At 49.8% G+C, this 25534-nt stretch overlaps 1 protein-coding gene and 1 long non-coding RNA gene across 2 annotated transcripts in view; one reads left to right on the top strand and one right to left on the bottom strand.

The window, feature by feature from the left end:
• LOC107182243 overlaps positions 1–6366 on the top strand; it is a 7399-nt gene extending 1033 nt beyond the window's left edge. Inside the window, exons 2-3 of the long non-coding RNA XR_001512964.1 lie at positions 432–440; positions 6355–6366. This is a non-coding gene — a long non-coding RNA (uncharacterized LOC107182243). The remainder of the gene's footprint in view (positions 1–431; positions 441–6354) is intronic.
• The window catches only part of FBXO10 (F-box protein 10), a 26990-nt gene continuing 1462 nt past the window's right edge, over positions 7–25534 (bottom strand). The window contains exons 2-11 of the mRNA XM_006758464.2: positions 14844–15434; positions 12866–13699; positions 11726–11875; positions 9708–9844; positions 8539–8609; positions 7016–7168; positions 5753–6022; positions 3693–4006; positions 2252–2433; positions 7–1252 (exon numbers count right to left, since the gene is read on the bottom strand). Of these exons, the coding sequence (XP_006758527.1) occupies positions 1078–1252; positions 2252–2433; positions 3693–4006; positions 5753–6022; positions 7016–7168; positions 8539–8609; positions 9708–9844; positions 11726–11875; positions 12866–13699; positions 14844–15434 (2877 nt within the window). The 3' untranslated portion in view covers positions 7–1077. The remainder of the gene's footprint in view (positions 1253–2251; positions 2434–3692; positions 4007–5752; positions 6023–7015; positions 7169–8538; positions 8610–9707; positions 9845–11725; positions 11876–12865; positions 13700–14843; positions 15435–25534) is intronic.

Below are 25534 nucleotides of genomic sequence, written 5' to 3'. Positions count from 1 at the left end.
CAGGAAGGCATTGCCACCTGGAGGAGGGGAGTGCTCTGTGGAGATGGCAGTGTCTGAGCTCATGTGAATGGTGGGACCTGGACGGAGGGAGGGAAGGGCATGCCGGGAGGGGAGAGCATGAGCCAAGGCACATAGAGCCAGCAAAGGCAGGTGGTTGTCCATGAGAACGCGGACACAGACGAGGGGCCCCAGGCACCTGCACCTCTCCCAGGCTGGTGCCCAGGAGGGGGCGGCTGGTGTGGCTGTGCTTGTGGGACGGGAATCCTTGTGCAGCAGGCACCAAGCTAACGTCCTCCCGAGTTTGGGAGCTCCTGGCGGGCAGGGGGAGTTGTGTGTCCCTGCAATGCCCAGCCTGGCACCTGAGCCACTGCAAGGAAGCCCCTCCTGTTCTCCACATGTCCCCTGTCATCCCTAGGTCAGCCTTTTAAGAGGGGCTCCGTGTCCTAAGCCCTCGTCCATCACAGGCCCGTGTTTAAGAATAAAACAATGTCCTTAAGGAAACCAAACTCAACTCCCCCAGCCCCTGCAGGCAGCTGGGAGGGGGTGTGGTGTCCTGGAGGGACAGAGAGGGAGTCAGGAAGGGGAAGTCCTGGGCAGCTGTCTCCACCTCCCTAGAATTTCTCCCCTCACTCAGGAGTGAGCCTCTTCCCTGAGAGCCCGCTTGGTGTGTGTAAGATGCAGCTGGCTCCCTGTAACTCAAACAGAAAACCTGACCGCAGCTTCAGTACTGACTTTCCTCAACTCTTCATAATCTACAGGAGCTGGAGGGACTGGAAACCCAAGGTCTGTTCCTTTTTCCTCTGAGAAGCACTCAAGTGCCTTCCTACTGAGGGTGGTGGAGCTGAAGGGTTTTGGAGGTACCTTGTCCTTAGTCCCCAGGAGGCCTAGGAGCCTGCTTCCCAGGGGCTTGGTGAGAGGGATCCGGAGCCTTCTCAGACTCGAAGGCTCTGCCACCCCGAAGGCCTCACCTCTTAGCTCAGCTGGCACTGTCCGCCTGAGCCTGAGAACGGTGTGTGGTTGTTGCTCCCAGAGTCTCTGGACAGCGCTCTAGTTGCCCCGCCCTGTGGCTCTCCATCCTCACAGGATAGTGCAGAAGATGCTGCGGTTGCTGTGGTACCCACCTTCCACACGGGCCGTGATCCTGGTCGCCATGGCGGTCACCTTCTGCCCACTGTGGGCTGCAGAAGGGCCTCGGAGAGAGTTTTCAAGGTGAGGGCGTGCTGGTGGGTTCATGAGCCGCCATGTATCAGACCTGGAGATGTAAAATGATACTGAATGCTTGAAATCTTACCTTTCACTCAAGCTCATTGGATGCGGGTGTTTACATCTAAATGTAGTTTTTGTCTCCCAAGCTGGTGACGCTAAAGGGCAGAAGTCCTGCTTTCTAGTTCCACGTGTGCTTTCAATTCTGCATGTGATCTTGGACAAGTTCCCTTTAGCAGCCCTAATCTCCCCTCTTTATAAGGATCTGGATAAGATCCGTGGCTTTTTTTCTTTTTCATTTTCCCTTCTCCCCACTCCAGCTGTATAACCATGAAAATTGACAGAATCTTTATTTACAATCACCACAAACTAGAAACTACAGCTGATGAATGGATAACCAGTATGTGTTATACCCATACAATACATCACAACTGAGCAAGGAAAAGAAGGAACGACAGATGCGACACCATGGGCAAATCTCAGGACATTCGGCTGAGGAGACTCAAAAGGCTACAGTCTGTATGATATCTATATCTGTATCCGTTTTAAATCCTCATCCAAAGATATGTTCTTATTGATTTTTACAGAGGAAGGGGGAGAGAGAAAAAAACATCGATGTGAGAAAGAAACATCCATCCGTTACTGCTGTACACGCCCCAACCAGGGATCGAACCTGCAAGCTGGGTATATGCCCTGACCGAGAACTGAACCCGCAAGCTTTTTTTGGGGGGGTGGTACAGGATGATGCTCCAACCAACTGAGCCACCTGGTCAGGGCTAACTAGATTTTACTAAGGCTCAGAGATATTGAGAACTTGCCCGAGATCACATAGCCAGTAACTGGCAGAGCTGAGATTTGAAATTACATACGCCTTGCTCTGGCAGCTTGTTTCCTCCTAGGCAGTCAAGTGCAGCTCCTCAGCCCAGGCCTTGATCTGGCCAGAGCCGAAAGCTGGCAGGACTGCAGGGAGCAAGGGCAGCCAGAATCACTGGGCCTGGCTTCTCTAGTGACCTCACTGAGGTTCTAGAAAATTGGTTTAGGCCCTTACTTTTTCTTGAAGACCAAGAACTTGTTGTTTTGCATGATACATTCTCGATTGTTTGAGATCTGCTGAAAGATGGTCTTGTTGGTCTTTCCTTGGAAGAAAATGTTCTCCTGCACCAGAGCCTTGGTGCGGCCCCGCACTGCGATGCCGTAGGCCCGAAATGAATGGATCCGGTTCTTTATTACCTGGAAGAGGCAGACAGCTTGTCACACTGGTAGGGGAGCCAGGTAAGTGTTTCACCAGTTATAAACCGGAGGTAAGAGCATGCTGGGTCGGTGAGCAGTGAGCCATGGGAGCTCAGGGAAGGGATATCGAAGCAAACGGGGCGGGGGGAGAGGGGAGCAGGGAAGGCTTCCTGGAAGAGGTGATGGGTAAGCTATAGGAGTTTATCAGGTGCAGAGCAAGGTAGGGATGTTCCAGGAAGAAGAAAAAATGTGCAAAGGCCTGGCAGAGAGGCGGAGTGGTGCCAGAGGCCAAGGCCCATGGAAACCCAACTGAGGCAACAGCTTCCACAGCTCAGACTCAAAGCCACGGACTTCTTTACTGCTTGCCTAAGTCACTAATCATGAAGCCACACAGCTAAAGAGGCCTTGGGATCATGATTCAAACGGGCAGGAACAGGCTCAACTTTGAAAGCCTAGCACCCGGCACCGTGCTTTGCATAAAAAGTAAGCTCAGCCAAAGCCGGTTTGGCTCAGTGGATAGAGCGTCGGCCTGCGGACTGAGAGGTCCCAGGTTCGATTCCGGTCAAGGGCATGTACCTGGGTTGCGGGCACATCCCCAGTGGGGGGCGTGCGGGAGGCAGCTGATCGATGTTTCTCTCTCATCGATGTTTCTAACTCTATCTCTCTCCCTTCCTCTCTGTAAAAAATCAATGAAATATATTTAAAAAAAAAAAAAAAGTAAGCTCAGAGCTCACTGTCCCATTGGGAGACAGATGAGCAAAGGAACATTTATAAAGCACCGTGGGAAGTGCCCTGTGAGGTAGGGGTGGGTATAAGCACCTTTGAGTCCAGAAAAGGGGTGCAATAGTCTGGGGACTCAGGGAGGGCTTCCTGAAAAAAGCCATAGCCAAGCTGTAGGACTAAGAGAAAAAGAGGGGGAAGTGTCCTGGGTCCACAGGGAATAGTGTGTGCAAAGGCCCCAAGGCAAGACTTCTTTCCTCATTAAGCACCTACCACATATCGGGTCCCATGTGAGATTATTCTGTGAGCAGAAATCTAGAACAGCCCTGACCTTGGCCTGGAGACCCAGAAGATACCCCAGGGGGCACCCCCACCCTAGCTTCCTGCTGGTTAACTCTGATTCATCCTTCAGGGTCCAGTTATATGTCCCCTCTTGTGTGAAGTCCCATCTTTGTCTTCCAGGCTGAGAAGGCAAAAGAGCTCTCCCAGGGCTGTGCCATGGAATACACACACACACACACACACACACACACACTCACCTTAGTGTCAGACCTGGGCAGCAGCTGCAGCCCGCTGCCCCGATTGCCAATGATGTCATTTTCGATGACGACGGTGCTGTCACCCTTGGTGATGATGCCGTGGCCTCTGTTGTCATAGATCCCATTGCCCCGAAGCTCTACCTTGCACTGGGCCTCGACCTTGACCCCACTCTGGCGGTTGCAGGAGATGCTGTTGTTAGCCACACGGGTGAGCTGGCTGCTCTGGGCTACAGTGATGCCTCTGTCCCCATTAGCGTGGATCACATTGGTGATGACATGCAGCGCCTCACTGCTCTGGATGTAGAGTCCTGAGGCTGCAGGTGGGGGGGGGGGGGGGGTGGGGGAGGGGAGCAGAGAAAGCACAGGGTGGTCCCAGGCTCAGCTGGTCGTCTGGCCCAGGCTCCCATCCTGTACTGAACACCATCTACGTCACAGTTCTACCGCCACGTGCACCTCTTGTGATGGAGCCCTCACCACCCGTTCCAACTCCAGACAGGCCTACCTGCTAGAAAGTTATTGTTTTGTTTTCTTTCCCATACTGACCTGAAGCCTGCCTCCCTACTGTTTGGAGAAATTTGTTTATATGGGAAATTCCATAATTTTTGAATTAAAAAATATTGACTAAACAAAGTAATATGTGTCTAAAATGTGTTAGAAATTTTGGAAAGAAAAGGCTGTTTGGGATATTCGTAGAAAAAAGCACAAAATGAGCGGGCTCAGAGCTGCCCACGTGGTCGGGAAGGGACAGCATGGCAGATGGACCCGGTGAGGAGCAGGACTCCCAGGGACCTCCAGCCACCACCAGAGCAAGCGGTCCGGGGCAGTGTGGGAGTGTGGGGAGGCCGACGATGGGGTCACATGGGAGCAATCTGCGCTGTGAGTTCAAATCTCTTGGTGGTACCTGCCTGTTGCTTCTCCTGCTTGGTTGAGAACAGCAAATATAAATGAAGAATCTGTGGATACATGCAGCTTTTCCTGTCCTGCACAGGTGGCCACAGGTTTCCCTAACTCTGCCACCCAGAGGAATGAGCTTACCAGGCCTGGTAACCTCTTTTTTTTTTTAATTCTTTATTGTTTAAAGTATTACATATGTCCCCTTTGTCCCCCACTGACCTCTCCCTGACCGTTCCCACCCCTAGCACATGCCCTGACTCCCCTACTGTCTGTGTCCATGGGTTATGCTTACATGCAGGCATATAAGGCCTTTAGTTGCTCTCTTACCACCACCCCCCAACCCCCCGCCTTCCTTCTGAGGTTGGATGGTCTGTTCAATGCTTCTATGTGGTAGCCTCTTTTTAAGCCTCTTTTTATGTGTTAAGCCTTCCTCCATTAGCCGCTCAACAGTGATTCTGATAATCAGCGCAGTTAGGAGTCCTGGAGTTAGATAACTCCACAATAAGTTTTCTTTTTGTTTTTTTGTTTTTAATTCAATAAACATGAAATACCTACTATCATCGTTTTTTGTTAAATGAAAGATAACAGATTTAAAACACACTTGTTTTTCTATACAGCTAAGAAAAATCATTGCCAATTAAACCATGATATGCCATCAATTGGAAGACACATCTCATCAAAGATGTTAAAATGTGAAAAATGTGTCTCAGAATTGGTTAGCAATGTGCCCGCCAGGTGTGGGTTTGGCACTGCAGGGGAGAGGGCACCAACATGGGTGGGATTCCGTCTTTGCCTCAAGTTCACAGCCTATCAGAGTTGATGAAACAGCTCCAGACACAAGTCCCCCTAGCACATGCCACTGGGGTGGGGAGGGCACGGTGCAGAGGAGGGAAGGATGCTGGTGCGTTGCCAGCGGCTCTGAGGTTCGTGTGGTCCGGGCTGTGTGAACGGGAGGAAGGGAATTTCAAGCAAGAGAAGCAGCATGAGCAAAGTCGGGGGCTGGCGGACAAGCAAGGATGGATTCAAGTCTGGGGACTGGGGTATCGGGTGAGTGGACAAAAGAAGTGGCAGTGAGGCCAGAGGGCTGGAAGGGGAGCCCGTGAAGGGCCATTAAGGCGTGAGACCTCGACGGCTGTGGAGCAGGGGCGGAGGGCGAGGGGACTCACCTCCGTTGTGATTAATACTGTTGGACTCCACAAGCGCGATGGTGACGGGCTGGCGCAGCGGGTCGTCGTCCTTCTCCAGCTCGGGCTCCCAGAGGATGGCATCCCCATCCTCGCTGAAGTTCTCCTGGGCCCCATGGCCGCCAGGGAGCTCCCTGGAGCCCTCCTTCTGGCTAAACACCGCCACTCCGTACAGGCCATTGTAGCTGACGTGATTGCTGGTGACGTGGGGCAGGCTGGATGACATCATCCACACACCACAGCCCTTATTAGCTGGGACAGTGAGAGCAGCTGGTCACCGACACAGCAAAGGGTGACAGCCTCCAGCGTCTCCCCCGAGGGGAAGCAAAAAAGGCACTGGCCCGGGCCACAGAGTCCCTGACTTGCTAAAGGCCTGGGACAAGTCACTGTATGGCTCTGGCTGCAGGGTCCTTCATACGAGAGGGCAAGTAACAGTCAGGATCATCTTTCAACTAGGATCATTCTGTTGGGTGTAAAAGTTCTGAGAACGTCAAGGCCACACTCCAGATCAGAAGCACAGAAGCCCATAGTGACAGGGCCAAAGGGGTCACAGAGTTCATCTAGCCCCACCCCTCCCTGAAGAGACAGAGGCGGCTTCAGTTTGAACCTCAGCCCCACCACTTCCGAGTTATATGACTTTGAGTCGTTAATGGAACCTCTCTATGCCTTAGTTTCCTCACCTTTAAAATGGGGTTAACTATCTATCTCAGAAGGTAGACATGAGGATTAAATGCAATAATGCATAGAAAGGGCCGTGCAGCGTTTTATCGGAACACGTTAGCTGCTATCATGCTCACCATCCTCAAATAGACAGTTCAGAAAGACGAAGGCTTTAACCCAAAGTCAGAGTAAGTGAGAACAGCTTGCTTTCTGATTGTCCTGTTTCTTCCCTATTACTTTCAGTTCTCTGGGTCACAAGAAATGATGCTCACGTATCCAAGCTTAAGTGGCCCTGTCCTTACACAACACCTGACTCCCGCCTTCTGCTGTTTTAAATGGAGACAAAGCTCTCTGCTTTGCTGACCCCATGGGATCGCTCTGATTACATGGCGATTTGCCGGAGGCTCCTGAATGCTGAGAGGGGCTGTGTAACTGTGGCCCGAGATCAGTGCTATCATTCAGACCAGGTCTCGGACGCCCAGGGAAAGGCTACAACTTTCTCAGACCCACAAAGGAGGGTCCTGGGCTTCCAGCCTCCCAGGCAGGACTGGACCCCGGACCGCTCCCCCAGAACGTGCTCCTCACCGTAGATGGTGTTTCCTTCTATCAGCCCTTTGCCTTCATCTCCCACGACCACGCCGTCCGAATAGCCAAAGCAGATGAGGTTGCTCCTGAGGACGGGAACCCCTCCGCGGCGGATGTCCACACCTCCCCACTGATTCTCACGGATGACGTTTTCTAGGGAGAAGCAAGTAAGAGGGTCAAGACCAAGGCCACCTGCAATGCTAGCAGCGAGCACTTGGGCAGCTGAGAGGAACGACAATCTGGACCAGGAAGCTCGGGGCTTACCCAGTCAGCACCCCAAACCTTCTTTGGCATTTCAGGGACTTGTTTGCTATCTGCTTTCCCCAAGGCAAGCTCTGTGTCTGTCTGTGTTCTCCTACATTCCCAGTTCCCACTGTACCCAGTGGCCTTGGGAACTGATGACTAAGAATAATGGGCACTGGAGTTCCTGAGCCAGGCCACGCAGGGGATGTCTGTCCTGGGCGGGGGGGAGAGGGGGGGGTGCTGGCTGTTTCCAGAAGGGCTGAGGCAGAACCCAACAGCCTGAGGAGGCGCTAGCTTGTCCTCAGCCTCAGCTCTGGCTGACCTCTCCCGCCCCTTGGCCAGCCCAGGAGTGGGCTGGAGAGTCCCAGCCAGAGGGTGGTCCTGGACCATCTGCACCAGCACTGAGGCAGGGCAGACGGTCAGCCTGCTGGGACTGGAGGGCAATGGCTCATGAGACCCTGTGTGACTGGCCCTGTCCTGCCTCTGTGACCCCATCTCAAACCCTCACACCTCATCCACCACCCTCGTCATACACGTGACCTCCCTGCGCCTCGGGCACGCCAGGTCTGTTCCCACAGTGGCCCTGCATAGAACCCAGTCCTTTTCCCAGGGCCCTTCTCATCATCCAGGTTCTGGCTTACAAGCCACCTTCTCAGAAAGGGCTGCCTGACCACACAATCTAAATGCCACAAAGTCCCTCTAGCTCCTTATTCTAACTATCTGTAGAGCACGAATCATCCTCCAATAGGCCTTCGCCTGCTTGCATATGTATGCTTTTATTTATTTACTTGCTTCCCCCTCCTAAAATGTCAGTTCCTGGAACAGGGATGGTGTCTGTGTTGTTCACTGCTGTGTCCCCGACTCCTGGTCCTGGACAGCAGGGCTCCTGGGTACAGTGAGTGTATACTAGTATATGTATAAGGGGAGGTCTGGGCAGGCTTCCCCGAGGAAGTGACACTCAGGCTGAGACCTGCAGGGTGAGCAGGAGTTGGCCAGGCAGAGGGGAAGGGAAATGGGGATGGGTTTCCAGAACAGGCGGGAGCCCGTACAAAAGCCAAGAGGAGGAGCTCAGACATTCTGTGTGGCATCAATGTTCCTGACAGCATGATGCCAGCCACCCAGTGAGATCCTGTAAGCACTGGGCCAGCATCCCTGAGTTAGCCACTACTAGCAGGAGGCCAGTCTGTCCGGGTGAAGGACTGGGGGCGGGATGCGGGGGGTGGGTGTGGGTGAGGCAGAGCCCACTACCTGACTGGCCAGGCTCCAGCATCCCCACCTACCTGTGATGAGGCCTTTGCCATTCTCATTCACAGCTATGCCGGCTGCACGGCCCTTGAAAATGTGGTTCCCACTAAAATGTAAGAGAATAAGACAGGTGAGACCAGACCAATGTTATGCGTCGAAGACGATGCTGACTCAAGGTGACTGCCTTCTTTTGTGGTCTTCCCCAGATGGCTCAAATCCACAGCAGCATACAGTGTTTCCTGAGGTCCTCGAAGCCGGCATTTAGCAATCTTCGATTCTCACCAACTAAAAACTAAGCCTATAGCTATGCCATAGAAGCACAAGGCTCCGTGGCCTCTCTTGACTGGCATCCACATACAAACAACATTTTATTTATTTATTTATTAAAATATATTTTTATTGATTTTAGAAAGGAAGGGAAAGGGAGAGAGAAATATAAACATCAATGATGACAGAGAATCATTGACTGGCTGCTTCATGCACGCCCCCTACTGGGAAATGAGCCCGCAACCCGGGCATGTGCTCTGACTGGGAATCGAACCGTGACCTCCTGGTTCATGGGCCAATGCTCAACCACTGAGCCACATCAGCCGGGGCCCAATGCCACCTTTTTAATAAGACCTTCCCACACATCCCCTCTCTGGGAGCTGTGCATTCATACACTTGTTGCTATGGCACAAACAGCAGAATGGCTCACGCCCTCTCCTGATACTTTGATAGATTTATCCCAGGCTGTCCCGTACAATAGCTGGGAGGGCAGATCCATGGTCCCAGTAGTGCCACCGCCCCTTCCACCTACAGCTCACACCCTGACTGATCTCGACGTGCTTTCATGCTGAGGTCAGATGGAGCCTCTGACTCTTAGCACAGCATCCCTGTGGCCACTATCAACTGACCGGAGTTAAAATCTCTCCTGGGCACAGACGAGAGTAAGCTCCGGGTCTGGCCCTTGCTACCTCTGTTATCATTGTTAGAAGTGCTCAGTAATACTTGCTGAATAGAATGGCCACATGGTTAACTGGAAGGGAACACAGAAACACAAAAGTGGTTGTGCTATTGTGGGATTGTGGGTGCAGTCTCTTCTGTGCTTGGCCTGCACAGTTGCTTTAGCAAACAAAAATATTTTCAAATGGGGGGAAGCTGGGAGAAGGGAAACAGATGAGAACCATGGTGAGCAGGACGATCTGGGGACAGCAGCGCCTACCTCACCACTGGGTTTCCATGGTACAGGATATAAATGCCAGCCTCCTTATTGGAAAAGATCTGATTGTTCCGGATGATGCCTTTCCCATTGCCAAGGACGACGATGCCCGAGCGAAGGCCGTGGTGGATCTGGTTACACTGCAAGTGACATGAGATGCCACAAAGGACAGATTAGATAGGCCAGCCAGAAGCAGAGTGCTCACGCTGCCCCACAGCAGGCCGGGGCGAATACAGTGCAGAAAGCACTGTCCCTGGAAGAGCCCTAGCACATGACCAAGTGCACAGCCCCGCTGCCCTGCACAGGTGCACACATGGAACCCATCAGGGAGACCCTGAATACAGGCGTCTTCATGGCCTCGCCTTTGAGACGCCGTGGTGCTGGCCCTACCGCTGGGGGCTCTTGCTTGTCACCGACAGGCACGCTACTGGAACTTTCTGAGCTCCCACACACAATCATCTGGCCATGCCACAGTTCCCAGGGTCAGGGGAGCCTACCTTCAGGAACGGGCAGCACCCCAGTACACGAGAATGTTGGCCAACCCAAGGGGGCCACATCTGGGGAAGGGTGAGAGCCATGTGGCTTCTAGTCCACAGTCCTTGTTCAGGGGAACACTGGAGCAAGGTACGGCTCTGGGGAGCTTAGCTATCCCATGGGGCATGAGGTCATAGGTGTGTGAGCTACAAGGAACCTTGGCGACATCATTCTAATTCCTCGTACAAAAGGGCAACAGGCCCAAGGTCATATGTTTGTGGCAGAGCCTGATTTGAAATCTAGTTTTTTCTGTTTCCCAGTCAGTTAGTTGCTTTTGCCCAGTGACAAAATTTTTAGATTATAATAAATTACAATCACATTTTCACTCTAATTGTTAATTTACAGCCCCAAATACAATCCCATACTTACACCAGGAAGTTAGCTATTTCTCTTTCACAGAAGGTTCCAGTTTGCCTAAAGTGTCCCATGTTGCAAACTCTCCTATTCTTACTTACTTTTCAGACTTTCTCCTGACAGGTTGGGCCAACTCACCAGGGCAACCACGGCCTAACAAAAGTCCCCCAGGGTTGAAAGCTCTGTGAGAGGGGTGTATGCGATGACATTTCCATCCACACCCTTTCACAAAGCCAGGACTGACATGCAACACCCCCTTCCCACTTCCACCTGCTAACTGGCCCGCCCCCTCTGTCCCCGGAAATACTTTCTAAGCCATGGTCATGCGTCCAACACCAGCTGCATGGCAAAAACAGTGAGAGGAAGAGTTTGAAAGAAGACACGGCTAGGCATGTCTCTTTAAACACAGTTAGGATTTTCCTTTCTTTGCATTTCAAGGGCAACTTACATATAATGGGTTGAGACCATCCACCCTGAAAAGACTGCCTAGGTTCAAACCCCAGCTCTGTCACTGGTTTGGAAAGATCCTCAGCCTCTTTGTGTCGCAATGTCTCATCTATAAAATGGGGATAATTCCACCCCACAGGGTTGTGTAAGGATGAAACCATAATTAAGTACATATATACAACGTTCTTAGAATGACCTGGCATATAATGAGCACTCATAGAAGGGTGGTTATTATTTTTCCAGGTCTGTAAAAAGTCCATCACATTCCCAGTTTCTCGGAAACCTGTCTCTCCAGTCGCTGGTCTCATGGGCTAGGATTTAAATGGCTTTCACACTGGTGCAAAACCACACTCACGATATCCAGGAAGCAAATAACCTTCAGAACTAACTATCCTTTTTATAGCAAAGACTGTACTAACTTGGTGTTTTATTTCTGATCCACGTGATTTTTACGGCAGACATCGTCATCTTTAATTCTTACCGAAGTCACAAACCAACAAGAGCCTATCAGGGCCCCGTGAGTGTTCCCTGTGACTGGACCTCTTCTTACTGACGGGAGACTGCAGGGAAAAGGACAGGGACCGCTTGTACACAGAAAGCACTATTTTTAAGATGGCAACACTGATGTAAATGGTTTCTGAGAAGCAAGAGCCACCCTGAGAAGGCGTGAAGACAGAGAGGAGTACCAGAACGAGCGGGTTGGACTTCTTCCGGATGTCCACGCCAGCCTCCGCGTTGTGGTAAATGTTGTTGCCAGCGATCAAGCCTCCACCCTCCAAGCGAAGAAAGATGCCGGAGGCTTTGCAGCGGTGAATGTCGTTCCTGAGCATGACGATCTAAGCAGGGAAGAGAAAGCCATTTGTTTTCCTGTCACAAAGGATTAAAAAAAAAATCACTCAGGGACACCGAGTCTCTTCCTTAGAGTCTGGTCTGTGCTGTGCCACCTGCAGGCGAGAGGCGCGCCTCGAGGTCACACAGCCGGCCGCTCTCCAACTGTGTGTGCCCAGGGCAGAGCCATCTCCCATGCCCTTTCCTGGCTGCCCCGGCACCAACCTCACACCGGTTCTTTAATGAAACCTGATCGGAGTTTGGCCCTGGGCTCCATAGTCACACCTTTTGAGCAGAGTAACTGGGTGATGGGATGACAAAGACCCTTAGAGAAGATGGGACTCAGGGGTCCTCACACTCAACATGCATTGGGGTCACACAAAGATTCCTCCAGAGGTCCAAGGGCACAGCTACGAATGGAATCAAGTTCCAGATCTACCACTTCCTACCGGCCTTCGCAGCCCCCTGCCTGAGAAAGCTGAGTAAGGTTCTTTTCTGGATCAGGCCTTGCTCCTGGGCACAGGCACCAGCTCAGTAAGCCCTGCATGCCTGCCCACAGCCCCCTGCTTGAATTAATGCCACTTAGCATATAATTATGCTCAGGATACACCATGGATATATATATGTATATTTTTTTAGTCAAAAACTCTGACTATCCATTTTTCAGGTTTCTGTCCAGAGACTCACTAGCTGCATAATTGATTCAATGGCAGCACAATCCCTGCAAAAAGTCCTGAGGCCACAGTTCAACAGGGCTACAACTAAGGCTCTATAATGGTGTAAAATGATAAAAATAGTTACTGCCGTCCCCAAATCAGATGATGGAGATAAGGCAAGTGTGTTATCAGTTTAAGAAAAAGATGATTAAAAATATATATGCAAAACAGCCCCATCAAAGCCTTCCTCTGCATACAGCCACAAGAGACTTCTCATCAATCAGTCATGTCCTGGTGACTCGCGAGGCCGCATGGCATTGGGAGTAAGCCCTATGACAGCACCTTGCTATTGTGTATACACCGCACTGCGTAAGTCAGGTTCCGGAAGATGTTTCCTTCCATCTTGGCTCGGCCATAGGAGCAAACGAAGACGCCCCCCTTGCCGTCCCGGAAGAGGCACTTGCGGATAAGGCAGCCCTGCACAGAGCTGGCCAAGGCCATGGCCTCCTTGTCCTTCTGCAGCTCCTGCTGCAGTGAGTTCAGCACGAGGCAGCTGGGCAGCTGAATGGAAGCTCCTGGCAGAGGTGGGCCCAGGAAGGAGCCCCCCAGGACAGGGCGTGGACCCTGCACCTGGTAGGACAGTCTGTACGTGAGCTGCTCCTCATCCTCATCCTCACCGCTGGGACTCAGACCTCCGTCGCTGCTGTCTGGGGTCTGGGCCAGCCTTTCCCCATCGCTGCCCACCTCTGCCTCCTGTGAGCTAGCCTTGGAGCCTGGCTTTGGGGAGCTAGAGACTGGGCTGGTAGGGCTTTGGCTGCCCTCAATGACAATGTCACAGGTCCTTGGGCTCCAGGCCTGGTCCCTGCTCTCCAGGTCCAGGGACATTAAAAAGTCAGAGTCCTCTGTGGGGAGCACACTGGGAGAGGACTTAATGAGCCCCAGTAGATACTTGTAGGCCCAGTTCTTGTCTGCAGACGGGTGGCCCTCAACGGTCACCGAGTTGTTTTCGCTGCCCACAAATTCACAGTTTTCCAGGACACACAGGGGCACATTGTGCAGGAAGACATGGGTGTTTTTGAATGTGCAAAACTTCACTTGGCAGGTGCCTGGGCCATGGACCTGGATGTGCCCATTTTCAAAGTTGCAGTTGTCAAACTGGACATGACCTGATGTTGTCTGCGGAATGAAAAAGAGAAAGTGAAGACAACAGGGATAAGATCTGTGTAGCTGGTCAGTACTCTAGCTGCTCGTGAAGGAGGATGGAGCATGGAGAGCCATTTGCCCTGCTGATCATGCCCCCTTCCCCACGAGGGCATGTGCCAACTGATGCCCTGCTCTGCATCAGAGGGAAGACAGATAATTTGGAGTTGCCTGCCCTTCTCCCCATCCAATCCCCAAAGGTCAGGGAACAGAATGGAAACGGATAATAGCAGAAACGCTCACCTAGATTATGAACATAGACTCTGGATTCTATATCTCTGTCCCTTAATAAGTCTGAGATCTGGGTATGTCACTTCATCTTGTTGAGCCTCTGTGTGCTCGTCTATAAACCAGATAATACAACCCATCTTAAAAATGGCTACAAATCATGCCCAGCACACAGTGAGTGCATCACAAATGATTGTTGGTATGATGATCACTACAAATCTGAGAGACAATTTAGCGGACATCGGTGGTAAAGTGGCAATATACTTTTTATTGATTAAGTACATAATCCAGGGATTGCAATTAGTTCCTCGGCAATGGAAAACTGCAGACTCTCTGCCAGGAGCCATCTCGGTACATGCTTTGCTATGAACACAACTTCTGCTCAGTGTTCCTGGGAGGGATGTTTTGGGACTGGTATTTCCTGGCCCTCTCCCATCGCTCTTGGTAAAAACCTGGTCTTCCTTGACCCTCCACAGGGTGGGGCTGATGCACTGGCGGCCGCTGGCCTCCCTGCTCTGGCCCCCTCTGGGCATGCTGCCACAAAGTGTTCTCTGCTTTCTGTCAGCATGTGGCATGCTCCAGAACCTGGATTTCCTACCTACTTGCTGCACCTTGGCTTCAGTTGACCCCGTTTGGAAGGGAAGAAATACACAGCCACTTCAGACTCAAGTCCAAGGCTCACTTTTAATACAGCTTTGCCAGGAACAGAGCAGAATGTTAATCTCTATTGATCCTGTGCCTACTTCTCAACTGGAGCAGAACTCAGAGGAGTGTGTTAGAGCAATAACAAATAAACTCTCAATTCCAACAAAAAAGGGGTTACAAGCCCACTGAGAAGAGGCCAAACTCAGGGTCAGGGCGGAAGAGGCCCTCCTCTGAGGGGGGCACCCACCTTGAACATGAAGGGTGAGAACCAGGCTGGCATGAAGACGAGGTTGCACAGGCGTGTGGTTGAGCAGTGCTGATCGATGCTGGCGAGCAGGGCCACCTCCCCCAGCTTCCCGTGGCCGACGATCTCCACGGGCACCTTCAGGATGACTTCGCCCTGCTCTTCGTAGACTCCGGGGAACAGCACGATGCGGTCATACAGGCTGGCCACGGCCAAGGCACTGCCCAGGCTGTCGAACTCACGGCCTGGCCCGACGCTCAGGGTACGGCGTTCCCGCCTCCGGCGAAAGAGAGAAAAGCAGACGGAGGACTCCAAGTCCAGGGCATTCTTGGTCCACGTCTTGGAGGCAAGGTAATGCTGCTTGAAGGCCTCCCTCCAGGACTCGGGCTCCACGTCAGGCTGGTTGGGCCAGTTGGGGTGGCGGCACTCGGTGCAGCCCAGACACAGCTGCCGCCAGCGGGTGCTGTCGAGGCTGAGGACCAGTTCATACCAGGCCCTGCACACCAGGCTGCAGCGGCCCAGGTCGGGGAGGTGCAGGTAGGCTAAGATCATGCGCCACAGCTCCAGGGGGAGCCCGCCGGTCTCCATGGTCACCTGGGGAGACAAACGCAGAACAAAAGAGGCTTTTGCTGACCCTGCTTGAAGTCCCCTTACTTTTTAAAAATATATATATTTTATTGATTTTTTTACAGAGAGGAAGGGAGAGGGATAGAGAGTTAGAAACATCGATGAGAACATTGATTCTTTTTTCTTGCTGAGTAATATTCCATTGTATATATGTACCACTGCTTTTCTTTTTAATCCTCACCTGAGGAGTGAGGATATTTTTCCATTGATTCCTCAGAGAGAGTGGAAGGGAGGGGGAAGGTCTCCCTTTTTAAAATACCCACTTGGGTCTGCCTTCTCCAGAGCCAAGGGGTGAGCAAGGGAACAAGGCCCAGCCAATCATAGGACTCCATCCCCTCAATACTTCTCTGGGATTTTTCTACCTGAAGACTCTTCTCTTTGGTCAGACAGGGGTCTGGGTATGATTCCGGGACTGCTGGCAGCCACACGCCCCAGAGTACAGAGGACACCTTGTGGTCCCAGAGCCAAACAGAAATCAGAGATGAAAGATACAAATTGAAAAGGGGAAAGAAAAGAAGTGAGCACACGTGTACATGTCCTGGAGGCACGGATTCCAGACTCCTGCAGGTGCCCTGGGATCTTCGGTTCTCCCATCAGTCCTGTGAGGACCTCAGTGGCCTTCCAATGCGCTCTATGCTCAGGCTGGTTTGAGCTGGGTTTCTGAGACGGGTGACTAAGAGTTTGGACTAATACGGAGGAACCTGCCTTTGGCTGTGCCAGCTCCAGAGCTCGGATCCCTGCACTCCCAGGCAGGGCCTCTATTTCTTCACACCGACAGGAAGGAGAACTGAGGCAGTGAGCGTCCATGTGATTGTCTCTGCTCATAATTACCACTGCTCCCCAGGCGAGGCAGCCTCAGGAAAGGCTGCGGCCGGATCAGAGGCTGTGGGTCTCCGTCCTGGCTCTGCCACTGGTAATATACTGATGGAACCCTCGCGTCCTAAATATCTACTGGGCTGGCTGCACAGCCATCTGCCCCCTTACTTTTTCCTGGAAAATATTCTTCCTTCCTCCAGCAATTTATACCCATGGATACAGAGGTAGGTCTCCCGCAGCTGTGTATGTACAACTATGCTGCCCCAGTCCCTTGGCTGCAACGGACTGGACCCTGGATGGCTCCAATTTGTCCACCGAGACCTTCTCCAAAGGAACATGAGTTGTGATTCTAGAACCAGGTTGACTTCCTGCGTGGAGGGGAATGGATCACTTCTTTCCTAAGCTATAAACTCAGGAATGGTGAACATTTTCTTGATTGGGGGGAAGGGGGGAGAGGGAATGGTGCACAAGAAGCTGGTCTAAAATGAGAGAAGAACGAATCAGAGACAGAAAAAAGCAGAGAGGGTGGAAACGGCATTCCAGTCATGGCTCCAGGCTATTCTCAAAGCTCAGCTTTCTCCTTGCCTTCTGAATTCCACCAGCTATCTTAGTACTCTTATAATAAATGCTCCTTTTTGCTTAAGCTGGCTTCATTGAATTTTTGTTTATCTCTACTTAAAGCCCTCTCATTGATGAGTGTCAGTTTCTCCACCTGAAAACAAGGGATTGTGTTAGTGCAACTTCCAAGTCTGAAACCCTATAAAGTCTCTAGACAACTAGGAACTGAAACTTAAAAACAGGGCAGACTCCACAACCGACTACAATGTCTTTATTAGCCTCCAGGGCCTCCTCTCAGCTGTATGAAAAATGATGATCATACTTGCCAGCTATTTAAGCCCCAGGAAGGCTAGAAGCACAAATGTATGATTATGTCTGGAAGGAATTCTGAGCTTCCTCAGGACAGATGTGGCTTTAATGCTAAAGACTGGAATTGGAGCCTACGTATGTGGATCTCTCTTTAATGATCACCCGGTGAAACTTTACAAAGTCTCAGGGGCACTGGAGAAAGCCGGTCTCTGGGTAGGTAAGCATTACAGATACGGAGAAAATAGGCTCCTGGCAGCTGTCTCTCCCCGAGGTGAGCCACTTAGTCAAGGTGGTTTCTGTGACAGTGACGGCTCCTATTCCTCACCTACTTCTCTAGCTATGTCTGCTCAGGTTTTTTAAAAAGAAAAATGTTCTTCTACTCCTCTAACCGTTCTGTAGCTAAGTGAGCACATTCATTCTCTTGGCTTTAACTCCCACCGAATTTGTGACTACAGAATCTGAAATCTCCAGTCCTGACTGTCTCCATACGTGAACACCCCATGGCCTGCCTGTTGGGCCATTCTACTCGGATGTCCCACAGATACTAACACCTCAGCAGCGTATCCCAAACTGAACCTCCACTTCCACGTTAGGCCTTGACAGAAAAACTGGAACTGGATTCAGTCTTCTGCCATAAACAAGTATAAAGCTGAACAAAATGTGCTTTCAGGCTTTGAACAGCCAGCTGCACAGGACTGTGATCTTAGAGAGAAGGGAAACATGGGGGGTGAGCACATGACCGCCCCACCTGGAGTCCTGAGGCACCTGCTTACTGGGGGGAGGGCGATGGAGCCCAGGCCGCGTGGTCGTCTCAGAAGAGACTGAGCAGCAGATCTGAGTTCCGCGCTGCCGAGGTGGCTGGAATCTCTGAGGCAGGGCGCCAGGATGCAGCGAGCAGCATAGAGTGGTGGGCAGTTTCCTGGCTGAAAGCTCGACTGCACTTGCACAGGGCAAGACGTCATTGGGCCTTGTAGGGATTGCCTGCTACGGGGTAAAGAGTGATACCAGAGATCACACAGAACTGGGAGACGATGGCATTCCAGCCCAGAATATGGCCGCTCATGATGAGACTCAGAGGATATGCCATGAAGAATAAATTCAAATTGGAAGAATAAAAGCAAGTCTGATGGGACCCAACAGTATCTTAACTGCCTGCTAGAATAAAACTTAATACTCTTTAAAAAAAAAAAAGGACAGCACATTCTAGACTCCCTCAATAAGTCAGCCACAGACAGTGTGGTGTTGGCATAAGAAAAACAGAGTTCGGACCCCCTCTGAGCTGGGGAGGGTTTCCTTTAATTCAAACGTCACATCCCCGCTTGTTCCATTTGGCTTTATTTACTACAGCTTTACACTAATCCACGGGGATCCAGGCGGCTACAGGGACTTCTATAACCAAGTAACACTTTTTTAAAAATGTGTTCAAGCTTCGTCCTTCCTTTTTGCCACTGGGGCCTCTGAGCTATGGAATTAACAGTAGAGAATGTCCCCCAGGGCCTGTGCACCTGGCGTGTGAGCCCTGCAAAGGGCTGGAGAAACAACAGTGCCTTGTGTGAGACGGGAGAAGGCAGGCCTGGCGCTGTTCCTTTATGCACAGGTTCCCGGGGGTGTGAGAACTCAGGGTTTCCGTGTGGCACCTCCTAACAGCCCAGCGGAGGTATCCACGTGCTTCCAGGTCCCCTAGTGCCCCCAGCCTCAGTCAGTGAGGCAGAGGCCACCCTCTGGGGAGGTGAGTCCCACAAGACTTGGCTCTCAACAAGCGGCTCTACTGCATCCCAGCCCCAGCCGTGTGACTTCAGGCAAAGCCTTTAACCCCTCTGAGCCAGTTTCCTCATCTGTAAACAGGCTAATGGCGGCTGTCCTGCCACACCTCAGGAGGATTTTGAGCATTTCCAAAGGAAAAAAATATCATTTGTTCAACGAATACTTGTTGACTGTCAACTGTTATGTGAGGCACTGTTCCAAGTACTGACAAGCAGCAAACAGGACAAAGTCCCTACCTTCAGAGACAGACAATAACTTTTAAAAATAACATAGCTATAAAGAGAAATAGAGCAGGCTGAGTGTGCGTCTGTGTGCATGCACGCGTGTGCTATTTTAGAGAGGGCTATGAAGGAACGTCTCTACGGAAGCGACATTTATTTTTTTTTTAAATATATTTTATTGATTTTTTACAGAGAGGAAGGGAGTGAGAGATAGAGAGTTAGAAACATCGATGGGAGAGAAACATCGATCAGCCGCCTCCTGCACATCTCCCACCGGGGATGTGCCCGCAACCGAGGTAGATGCCCTTGACCGGAATCGAACCCGGGACCCCCTAGTCCGCAGGCCGACGCTCTATCCCACTGAGCCAAACCAGTTTCGGCGGAAGCGACATTTAAACAGAGACCGGAATGACACTTAAAGCCTTGGGATGGGCTGACATCACTGGAGAGAGTGGAGAGAGGAGTCTGCTGACCAAGTCCTCGCCAGCCTGCCATGTAAAAGGCGTGAACTGGAAAGGACTTGCTAAGAAGAACCTGGGAGCGAATACCCTCAGTACAGAAGTCTCGTCACCATAAACAAGGAAGGGCTTCGGAGTAAAGCTTGGCTCTGTTTTGTCTCCAGACGCCCACGTCTTCCGAGAAGGTGGGTTCTGTGGCCCATTTAGTTTGCTGAGCTTCACGATGGGTGGGCAAGTCAGGAATAAAATCTCTAGTGACATCTATCTAGCTCACCAATGCCTTCGTCTGAGTGGATTTGTGTGTTAGTGAAGGGGACACGAGGAAGTACCAGGTCACACCATAGGGACTGTCCGTGTGAAAGTGAGACAGCATACACAGCTGCAGAGCGGCCAGGTGACACTGTGCTGGACACCTAACACGAGGAAACACTGCCATGAGTCAGACACATCCTCTGCCCTCAAGGAGCTCATCATTTTATATGTAACTAGTGGCCCGGTGCATGGATTCATGCACATTGAAAGGAAAATTAATTAGAAGAAATATTTTAACCTTGTGATGAAGTATTTAGAGCTTTAACTGTAACGCCACATGCTCTACAAACTCGAGAGAAAGCAACATAGAACTGACCATGTCCAAAAATGGATTCAGGTAGGAATATTCCTACTTTGTCTAGAGTTTGTCCTTGTGATTTATTAATAATCATCACAAATGCTGGCATCACGGGAAACTGTCTTCAAATTAATTTAAATGGGAGGCCAGTGTCAGATGGGACAAATCAATTCTTGGAATCAGAACAACCATGATTGACAATGACAGATTAAAACACACACATGCGATTGGTGCCAGCGAGAGCTTTACATGTATCGCACATGTGTGAGTCAGCGTTTATTTTTAAATTGCCAGTGCACGTCATATATACTGGCCGGTTGGTTGGTCAGACGGTCGGACAGACGTACAGTGGGTCACTTAACCTTTTATATACATAGATTCACTTTCTTTATTATCTGTCTCCCATAAGTATAATGTAAGCTCCTAATGGCAGAAACTTTGTATCATGCTTTGTATTATGTCAAGAACTATGCCTGGCCCGTAGCAGGTGCTCGATAAACATTTACTGCATGAATAAATAATCCCCATCAACATTATCTTGGGCATTAGTAGAGCTGAGACTATTCAAACCATTAGCTATAGAATCTCTACTGTTACACAGATCTCCATGGAATAAAAAAAAAAAGAAGAAAATAAAACCCAAGTATGTAGTCAACACTTGCTATGTACAAGGCCATGTAAGCACTATTAGGGAGTCAGGAAACAGATAAAGACTCCACCCTTAAGTCTGGTAGGAGACAAAGATATCTTTATCAAAAAAAAAAGCTCCCCTAAATAAAAATAAGTAAAAAACAAACAAACAAAAAAATCCCAACCCATAGTATAAGGGGAAAAGTCTTAGTGCCATAAAAGAGGGAAAGCCCTTGTTTAAAGATTAAAGATGTGCCCTCCAACTGGAGAAATGAGCCATTAAATAATAATAAAAGGCAACAAAAACATCAGCAGCTGTCATTCGCTAGGCAACAAGACTATTTGAAGGGCACAGATAGTAAGCACTTTCCTGCCTCATTTCACTTCATCCTCCCAACATCTCTCCCAAGCCTTGCACTCCGAATGCTGTTCCCAGGACCTAGGAGTTGGTTAGAAATGCCGACTCTTGGGCACCCGCTGGATCAGCACTGGCATTTCAGCAAGATGACCCGGAACTCATGTGCTGTACGTTAGAGAAGCACTGATTCGAAATAGTATTGTCTTTATGTTACAGATGAAGAAACTAAGCCTGAGGGAACTTACCCCAAACCACTCCGCTAGAGAGCAGCAGAGCCCCCTCTTGAAGTCAGGCCTGACCCTAAAGACCAGGTTTTTAACCACTGGGGGTTTAGCCAAGCTTCTTGAAGAGCTGGCACCTGAATTAGACTCTGAGGGATGGCTGAGAATGGGGCCAGAGACGGGAGGGCAGGGGAAGGCAGGCCGAGGAATGAGCGCCAGCAAGAGCCCCGAGATAGGAAACATCCAGCCGGGGCTTAGGACAGAGCAAGAGACTCCGTCTGGCTGCAGCTCCCAGCGTCTGACAGGGTCAGGGAGAAAGGCCAGCTGGATCAGTTCACAGAGTTTCATTAATTTGGGGGGCAGTGGGGAGCTGCACCAAAGGCCCTACCCCATGCTGAAATGACTCAGACAAAGGAACCCACCAGGCTTCTAGTGTGGGCTCTGCCTCTCCCTCAGGGGCAATCTTGAGGGCAGGAGCCTTAATTCTGTTTTCATATCCCATGTTTGTATAACGACGAAAATGCACTTACTTCCTACCTAGGGAGGCCATGTCAGTGTCAAAGTGGCGGAAATTTTGCTTTTAATAAAAAAGCAGGCAAGGGATAAAAAGTATCCCGGGCAGCTCAGAACTCTACTTAGTCCGGACAAAGGGATAAAAAGATATTTTCTGCCCTAACTGGTTTGGCTCAGTGGATAGAGCGTCGGCCTGTGGACTGAAAGGTCCCAGGTTCGATTCCGGTCAAGGGCATGTACCTTGGTTGCGGGCACATCCCCAGTAGGGAGTTGTGCAGGAGGCAGCTGATCGATATTTCTCTCTCATCGATGTTTCTAACTCTCTATCCCTCTCCCTTCCTCTCTGTAAAAAATCAATAATATATATTTAAAAAAAAAAGACAGCGCTGGTAATTAAAAAAAAAAAAAGATATTTTCTCCCCACATCACCAGGTATACAAAGCTCCAGGGCAAATAACTACAAACTGTATTAACTAAGCAACTGTAATGGTAATGATTTTAGGTCTTTCTTCAAATCAAAATAAATCTCCCTAAAATTTTGTGCATCTTCGCTTGAAAATACACAGAGTACAAGGCTGTGAGCCACGAAAGAGCCCTGTATACATACATACCTACACACATACACACACTATTGGAAACGAGACAACTTAAAACTCTGAAGATGACAAAAATCTCAGCTGGGCTTTTCATCATTTCTTCAAGCCTTAGCTCCCTTCAGCTGTTTCTTATTTTCAGCTTTGAAACCTGAAGACATAGACCAGAACACTGTTGCACATATGGTGCTTTCCGAGTGTGGCTGGAGCCATAAGGGCCCCCTCTCTCTCTCCCTCCTTCAATGCACTGCTCGTTCCCTGGGGTTCACCTAGGAGAGCACACTGGGTTGGGAATCCCAAGACCTGGGATTTCGTCCTGACTTAACGCTGCCCCTCAAGGGGGCAGTGAATGTGTTTTGTGGACTCATTAAGTACCAGGTACTTTTCATGTCACCTCAACGAGCACATAAACGACAACCCCAGTGATCCTGGTCTTATCCCCAGTTCCAGGAGTAAACAGTTCCTCCCATTTTCTGTTCCGATCGTCAGCAGCACAGCGGAGGTTCCTAACCCAGAGTGAGCCCACAGCCCCTGCACAGGTCCCGGGAGAGCCTAGGAACTGCCTGTTGTTGGGTCTGATGTCCATCTCTGGTCCAGTAAGTTCTGACTACTAGCCGGTAGGGATAGAGCAAGATTTCAAGTAGAAAACATGACCGTCTGGGGCTTTCCTCGGCATGAACAGGAGTTGTGGGTGTAGAAGTTTCTCTTAAAAAGGACTATGGGACTAGCTAGCGCCATGGCTGTTATGCTGAGTAAACCTCCACATGCTAGATAGAGCCCCTCCACTCGCTCCCTCACCTCTGCTGCTGTGAACCACCCCCATGTCCTCAGCCAACAAGCCCAAGTGCCCAGTGGCTGGTGGGCAAAGGAACTGTTCAAACAGACCCTTCCTTCCCTTTCGGTGGGCTCATGCACATGTGATGTCCTCCTCTGTTTTTCTTGTACCTGATTAACTAAGTTCATTCCAGTGACGACCTCTCTAGCTCTCTTCTTCCTTTGCCTCACTCTTCCAATCATTCCTGCAGTGGACTGTGGGAGCTTTAACTTTTGTCTGCCCGGCACCACTTCCCTCTCTGGTTCCTTAGAGGACCTCCGCCCCCATTCCATTGAGTCCTGACGGGACTGTCACTCATAGGGCCGCAGGCCTCTAGCACACAGGATGGATACTTGACCCAAAGTAGACAATCAGAACATCCCATTCCCTTTGCCAGGATGGGAGCAACTCAGAAGAGTTCATTTGAGGAATGAAGCCAAATTAAGACAAGCAAGGCTGGGCAACCGGGAGAGATGGAGACGCACACACACAGAGCCCTAAAAATATGTTTTGAGCTCCTGGATTTAGCTCTGCAGTTCAATAAACCAACAGACTTTCTTTTTGAAGTGAAGAGTCCGAACTCATTACTTGCAACCAAGAGTCCTGACAAATGTACATAGTTTTCTCAAGTAAATTCTTTGCTCTCTGACTTCTTCCTCCCTCATCACATTTGTTCCATCTGCTGGTCCTGAAATGACTGTAACCAAAGCTGACGCAGGGCATTACAACTGGTCTACCAGTAAGCAGGAAGCAGTCAACTGGGATTCAAGGGGTCTAAGGGCCCTGAACGGTCAAAAGAAGAGCGGGGCTATTTATCACTTCTGCTTTTATCAACTTTGGTTAAAATAAAATTTCAGAGACAGCCTTTAAGAGATTGTGCATAACACCCAAACTAGTGAAAGGGAAAACACCTGAATGATTAACCCCCGCACTCCCCCCAAAGGAAAGAAAGCTAAAATGAAATGAAGAACTGGCAGGATAAACACATTGAAAGCATAAAATATGAAGCCATTTAAACCTAAATACATCAGTGGTTATATTAACTAAACAGGGACTAAATGGTCCAGTTAAGAGACAACGACAGGCCATAAAAAAACGAAAATCAAATTATATGCTGTTTATAAAAGACATGTCTGAAACACAGACACAGAAAGGATGAAACTAAAAAGGTGGAAAAAGATATAACATGCATAGATTAACAACAACAGAAAGATGGGATAGTTATATCGGATAAAATAGAGTTTAAGGCAAAAAAAATTCACCAGGAAAGTATAACAACTTTAAAAGAGTATGCACTTGATAATAGGGCCAAAGATATAAAGCAAAGAATAAAAGGTGAAATAGACAAATTCATAGTCATAGTTCAATATTTTAACACAGTTCTCTCTATAGTAGCTAGAATAAGCCAAAAAACAATCACTAAGGATAAAGATTTGAATATAATTAATAAACCTAATCTAATGGCATTATATACAACACTGAACCTAATAACTGTAGAATACATATCACTTTCGAGCACATATCCTATATAATAGAAGGCTAATATGCAAATTGTCCCCACGGGCGGAAGTTTGACCGACCAAGAGTTAGATGTGCACTGACCACCAGAGGGCAGCGGTGGCAGGCACCCAAGGAGAAGGGAGGCCCCAGCCAGCAACTGGTAGCCACTAGGGACCCTGCCCACACACAATTTTCGTGCACTGGGCCCCTAGTTAACCAATAAAAAAGTGCATCGGTAGTAACCAAGGAAAGAAAATTAAAACCACAAGAGATATCATTACACACCAAGAATAGTTAAAAAATGTAAAACTGACAATACCAACTATTTGCAAGGAGGTGAAGCAACTGAAACTCTCATATACTACTGGCCAGAAAGTAAATTGGTACAATCGCTTAGAAAACTGGCATTACCTGGCAAAGCAATTGCACTCTGACATAATAACCTAAAGAAATCTGTTCATATACACAACAGAAAATGTCTAAGGATGTTGTTGTTGGCACTGTTCTTGACAGTCAGAAGCAACACAGGTGCCCATCAACTACAGGATACACTGTGACATATTCATATCATGAAACACTGTTGGCAATAAAAATAAATGTGGTCATCAAATGGATGCAACTCACACACAAGCTGAGCAAAAGAAGCAAACCCAAAATGCACACAATATGATTCTATGTGCACAAACTTTGAAAAGTAGTGAA

The sequence above is a fragment of the Myotis davidii genome, unplaced genomic scaffold, assembly GCF_000327345.1.
Source record: "Myotis davidii unplaced genomic scaffold, ASM32734v1 scaffold534, whole genome shotgun sequence".
In the NCBI taxonomy this organism is placed as follows: Eukaryota; Metazoa; Chordata; class Mammalia; order Chiroptera; family Vespertilionidae; genus Myotis; species Myotis davidii.
This window is presented reverse-complemented; position numbering and strand designations above follow the sequence as displayed.